At 36.3% G+C, this 6,125-nt stretch overlaps 1 protein-coding gene across 1 annotated transcript in view; it reads left to right on the top strand.

Annotated features, from left to right (window-relative positions):
• Positions 1 to 3,126: 3,126 nt before the first annotated feature.
• LOC128982028 (leucine--tRNA ligase, cytoplasmic-like) overlaps positions 3,127 to 6,125 on the top strand; it is a 43,608-nt gene continuing 40,609 nt past the window's right edge. The window contains exon 1 of the mRNA XM_054401066.1: positions 3,127 to 3,258. Coding sequence (XP_054257041.1) covers positions 3,256 to 3,258 — 3 coding nt within the window. The 5' untranslated portion in view covers positions 3,127 to 3,255. The remainder of the gene's footprint in view (positions 3,259 to 6,125) is intronic.

The following is a 6,125-nucleotide window of genomic DNA, read 5'->3' as shown; positions in this document are numbered from 1 at the left end:
CCATTAGCTGCACAAAAAAACATCAGTTACAACCCTACTTGCGATGTTGCCACTTCGAAGGCCGCGACCTGGAGTTCAAGGGCCTTTTTTTCTTCAATTGATCCATAAGGATGGAAAATCTAATAAGGGACTATGTTCTATCTATGGTAGTACTCCTGGTAGGACCTGGACCCAGGACCGATTTCCTATTTCGTCTTAAGGCCCCTAGAGGCCAAAAACACCATCCATTCAAATTCATATTTACGTGTACCTAAACAAACTTGTAACCTAACGTTTAGCCTAAACATAAACGTGTAAACCTACATTTATTTTTAACGAGTTCGTGAACCAGCATGATTGGACTACGAGAGGGTTTAGGGGGGTTTTATGGGGTAAAAATTGGGTTTTCCCTTTTTTGACCCAAAAACTCAAAACTCAAAAGCGCTCCCGGTTATTGTCTTTTCACATGGTCGCATTCATAACTTTTGAACTTACTATTGAAAATAATGAAAACAATTTTTTTTTTAACAAGTATTTATTTACAATATATTCTACGACGGCGCTGAAGGGCCACCAACTGATTAAAAAAATATTTTCTTCATATCTGAGAAAAAACTTAGAATTCTAAGATTAAAGTCAGAGCCCGGGAAGTAGGCTTCCTCTCTGAGAAAAAAGTCAGAATTCTGAGTTTAAAGTCAGAAATTACAACTAGATCTAGTGGGCGTTCCCCTCTGAGATTTAAGTCAGATTTTAACTCTTTGCTCTCTGTCTACCCGTCCCTTTAGCGATAGGCTAGACTTGAGTTTGAGTTGAGTATTGACTGAGTGAATGAGTAGAATAAGTTATAGTCTATTCAAACTCAGTCTTTGCAACCATGGACACATATGCCATAATGGCTTTAACTTAACATATGCATCTAAATGCCAAAGATACTTTGGACCTTTGTTCTTGTATTTTCGTCGACGTAAACGTTTGCGGGTCCTGAGGTCAAATCCTACAGGGTCAAGTGCTTTATGAATCGAACTAACTGTGTTTTGTTTTACTACAAAGCCATTTTGGATACATTTCAAATGCATCCATCTGTATCCATGTAGGCCTAACTGGTCTGAGTAGTTAAGCTCATTCCTAATGAAATGTTTCACCTCTTCAATTGAAGACTAATTAATCCTCCTAAACAAACCTAAACCTTTTTAAAATACAGTACGTTTCAACTGTCTAATACTCAACACAGATGTGTTATATTTACAAGCAAAGTAAAGCTATATTTCTGCCTGAGCCAAGCCTAATCTAAAATAATCACCAAAATGGCTTCTCTTTCATTAGTGTCCATTTCGGTGCTCAATTCGCCGTTTTGTTAGGCAGTAGAAGATCGTCCAATTCAAGGAACGCCCACAAGTTAAATTCTGACTTTAATCTCAGAATTCTAACTTTTTTCACAGAGAGGAACGCCCACAAGTTAAATTCTGACTTAAATCTCAGAATTCTAACTTTTTACTTTCTCCCCCTATACCATAGTATATGGAGAAAGTATTGTTTTCGTCAAAATTTTCGAGTTTGAGTTTTGAGTGGATATATTCGTTTTGGGTCCCCCTGGACCCAAAAAAGTGGTTTTCGAAGTGATGTCTGTGTGTGTGTGTGTGTGGGTGTGTGTGCGTGTGTCTGTGTGTGTGTCTGTGTGTCTGTGTGTCTGGATGTGCACAGAGCTAGAGACTACATCTGTGGTCCGATTTCGATGAAATTTGGTATGTAGGTTCTAATCCATGGTATCTCCAGGCGTTTTTTTCATTTTTTTGAAATTTTTATTTTTAATGGGAATTTTCCCATAAAAACCCATAAAAAACCGGAAAAATCGGATTTTCTCAAAAATGGCCCTAACGATTTTTATAAAAATTTAGTATGTTGTAGCCCTTTAAATTCTAAATAAAATGGTCCAAACCCCATATCTGTAAAAATTACGGTTCAAAAGTTATGGTCAAATATGTTATTTTCCCATAAAAACCCCATAAAAACGAAAAATAGGATTTTAGAAAAAATCCTGTTTTGATTTAACATAGTATGTTATAGTCCTTACAGTTTTGATGGTTTTTTTTATTTTTTTAGAAATTTTTTAATGGGGATTTTCCTATAAAACCCCATAAAATAACGGAAAAATAGGATTTTCCTAAAAATGGCCCGAACGATTTTGATAAAAATTTAGTATGTTATAGTCCTTTATATTCTGAACAAAATGGTACAAATCCCATTTCTTTAAAAATACGGTTCAAAAGTTAATGTAAATTATGTCATTTTCCCATAAAACCTCCATAAAATAACAAAAAAATCGGATTTTCCCAAAAATGGCCCAAACGATTTTGATAAAAACTTAGCATGTTATATTCCTTTAAATTCTGAACAAAATTGTACAAATCCCATTTCTGTATATTTACTCTCACAACTTACACATGATAAAGGTTGTTGACAAACTTACGGGAGAAAGTATGTGTCAGATTGCTGATACCGTTTATTTCATAGGGAACGCCCACTTGTTAAATTCTGACTTTAATCTCAGAATTCTGACTTTTTTCTCAGAGAGGAAGCCGACTTCCCGCGCTCTGACTTTAATCTCAGAATTCTAAGTTTTTTCTCAGAGATGAAGTCAAATATTTTTTTATAGTTGGTGGCCCTTCAGCGCCGTCGTAATATTCTATACTAGAACAATAAGTAAATTTATTAACCATTTTAACATGGGTTAGTTTCACTCCATCAAGTGCACTAACATACAAAAACTTTTTAAAAGTTTAACTAAAAACGATTTGGAAGGTCTATTGGATTAACTCTTTTGTTTTTGAGCCTATATGTAGCTTCACTATTGTCGAGGAGGTTAACTGCCAGGAAATTTGGATGGATTTCTAATTGAAAACAATTTGGACAAAGATATAGTCATTAGTCATTAATTTATAACTCAACACAAGAACTATGCTTAATTTAGGAGGAATATCCCTTCACAATTAATCAATTTAAAACATTTACTCTTAAAAATGTAAAAGACATTTAATATAGTACCATTACTATTGACGTTAAAGTTGATCTAGTTTTTTGGTACATGAGTCGAGTCTCGAGTGATGTAATCAACGTCGTCAGCTAGTAATTTATTTGAGGTTAGGTCCACAGAGTGCCTGAGTGTGTGACGATTCTCGCCTCGTTTTATTGGAAATCTCTCCAAAAATTGTCTTTACTGTTAGTGACATTGTTATGAATCTCTGAGATATTTGAACGAACCTATTCCAGTACACAAAAATGGTAACCGTTGATAATTATAATCAAAATTTGTTTTAAGGTTTAGGCATAGGCCTACTGCGTTTAAGAAATTATCGTCCGGTAGAGCATTTTATAGCCTACCGATGAATCCATGTTGTTTGGAACTTTATACATCAAGTTTATCTTTTTTTGTTTTGGATTCGTCCGTTTTTTTTAAGAAACATTAGTAAACGTTGATGACTAATATATTGTTTACTGTATATTGTGTAAAGTAAAATAATCTTGTTTTAAGGTTAGGAAAAAGGTTAGGCCTACCCACACTTTGTTAGGTCTATGTAAAAAGTGCACAGTTATAACAGTTAGGTATGGAACGATTGGGGTAAAGTTTCTTAACTGGGCTATGCTAATATTGATTAAAACTATCGATTCGATTAGTAAACCTTCATGCGATTTTTTCACCATCAGCAAGTTTGGTTGGTTAGGTTAGGTTATGATAGTTTTATTTTATAATAAAACTATTTAAAAATATTGATTATTAATCAATATTTTCAATTCGATAGTTTCAATCAATATTAGCATAGCCCAGTTAAGAAACTGTACCCAAAGATTGTTATAAGCTATTGACTCATAGATTCGAGGATTTCCTTCCTTAAGTTAGTATAAAAACTAGGAACTCAGTTTAGTTAACAATGATCGCAAAACAGTTGAAGTTACTTAGGCCTACCTGATTCAGTATTGTTACCGGTAAGTTATCCTTTTGCTTTCTGAACGGACTACACATTCCTATGCTGAAACATCATCTTCATGTCACACAAAACTTAAGGGTTAAACCACTATTGGACGTTTAAAAACTTATCTTGAAAGATGATGTGTCAGCCTTAAAATATGTCACTTGTTTCCAGGACAAATGGACCACAAAGCAAAACCAAGTAGGCGATCTCAACCTTTTTACAATTTTGTGCCAATGTGGTTTGTAAAAAACAACACAAAATTGAGTAAAAATGTTAGTACAGTAAAAGCTTTTTCCGCTTGTGAATGATCGTGGGAGTGATTATAAGTGTAAACGATTGTAGGGCTCTTTTGAGCTAGGGTTGCCATATCCCCGGAGATTGTCGGATTTTGACGTTTTAAAATTTAGCTCCAGGGGATTTCTCAGGGGAATAAGCTATTACCCCATGTAAAGACCTAGACCCGGGGACCAATTTACTTTTTCGTTTTAGGTCTCCAGAGGCCAAAAACACTATCCGTTCAAGTTCATATATATTTATATATATGGGATATATATAGGGTGTCTCAGACCACCCGGTTGGCTTCTATAGATCATTATGAAAGCAAATGGAAACTTAATTGCAACTGGAACCCCCTATTTTGACCCCAAGGAATTCAGGTAAATTATTTTCAAATCCAAATAAGCACCCCAAAGGGCAGATTTTGGGGGGTTAGGGTGGTTTTAGGGAAATTTTCAAATGTAAAGGGGGGTCGTGTTATAGGTACCTACCTCATTTTAAAGGTCCTTGAGTCCTGAGTACCTTTAGTGGTAAAAGTTTTAAATTTTTTCATCCCTATTTTCAGGGTGTTCAAGAATGTACAAAAAATAGACCTTTCGACCTTTGAACTACTTTTCACTGCAAAGAGGTGGAATTTCGTAGGGGTTCAAATTTTGATAAAACTATAATTGCTAAATGAGCTTTCAAAAAACTCTGGTTTCAACCCTTTTCCTATATTTTTACTTATGTTACACATTTTCAAACTTGTTGAATTTTCAAAAGCTGTTATCTCAAAAATTTCAAATGGCAATTTGGGTTTAGTTAGGTTGGGTTATCATAAATATGTTTGTAGGACTTTCCTCGTTTCGTTATAATCAAATGATAGGCCTACCGGGTGAGTAATATTTTCGCCCGCCCCAGATACAGGTGATGCGCGCGCTCCGGTCAACGACCTGACCTTGGCCTACTTGAAGGCGATTTGGCGTGCGAAAGTATGACTCATATCTGGTATCGTTTGATTCATAACGAAATGAGAAAAGTCCTGCAAACATATTTATGATATAACCTAACCTAACATAACCGCCGCAGCACGCTGTATAAGGGTGGCCTCCGAATAATAACGACCAAATCCAGTTGTTATGGGTACAGTTCGGCCAAAGTTTCTGTGCGCGCGACCAAATCCGGTCGGGTCTAGGCGAGGGGGTTGGTGGGGGTACTTTTGTGAAAACATTTTGTGTCTTGCTACTCACTCGAACCCTACCCCCAGCACTGCCAATAACCGGTACCCGTATGTTTTAGTTCGGCTTGTACCAGGCACGGCCCTAGGGACTTTGCCGCCTTGGCGAGATCGGCGACTGCCGCCCCGGGGGGAAAATTTTAGAAAAAAACTTCTCTAAACACTATTTTTAAGCGTTTAGGAAGTGAAATCTGGTGTTAATACTTAATACAATTTTATGCAATTTTGTAACACTTTAACACTGAATATTTTGATTAATATGTTAACGGGACTTGGCCTATTAAAAAAAAATTATTTCAAAGGCGAGTAATAAAATCACTTAACTTCGTTGTTCCATTGCCACACCAGCTAAACCCATCAAATCTTTCTTTTCGGGGCGAAAAACCCGATCAGTTTACTTTGTTTCGACATAAAATAACACTCATGAGACACCACGTAATACGAAAATCATAAAAACACACTGGCACAATAATTAACACCAGACAGCAGATCAAGCGTTGTGTGGGTGACGGGGTAGAGGAGGAGGGTGTCGATGGGCGGTTGAACGCGGAACGTCCTGTGACTCACGTCTGTTTGGCGCGCAAATATCCAACCCCACCACTGCTACCGGCATGTAGTTTATCTGTTACCATTTATTCATCGACAATGAAAGTATACGTACAAACAAACACGCTTAGTACAGTACT

This window comes from Macrosteles quadrilineatus, unplaced genomic scaffold, assembly GCF_028750875.1.
Source record: "Macrosteles quadrilineatus isolate MER2022 unplaced genomic scaffold, UCM_ALF_1.0 Scaffold_83__1_contigs__length_474695, whole genome shotgun sequence".
In the NCBI taxonomy this organism is placed as follows: Eukaryota; Metazoa; Arthropoda; class Insecta; order Hemiptera; family Cicadellidae; genus Macrosteles; species Macrosteles quadrilineatus.
The sequence above is the reverse complement of the archived record's forward strand: the minus strand, read 5'-3'. Positions and strand labels throughout refer to the sequence as shown.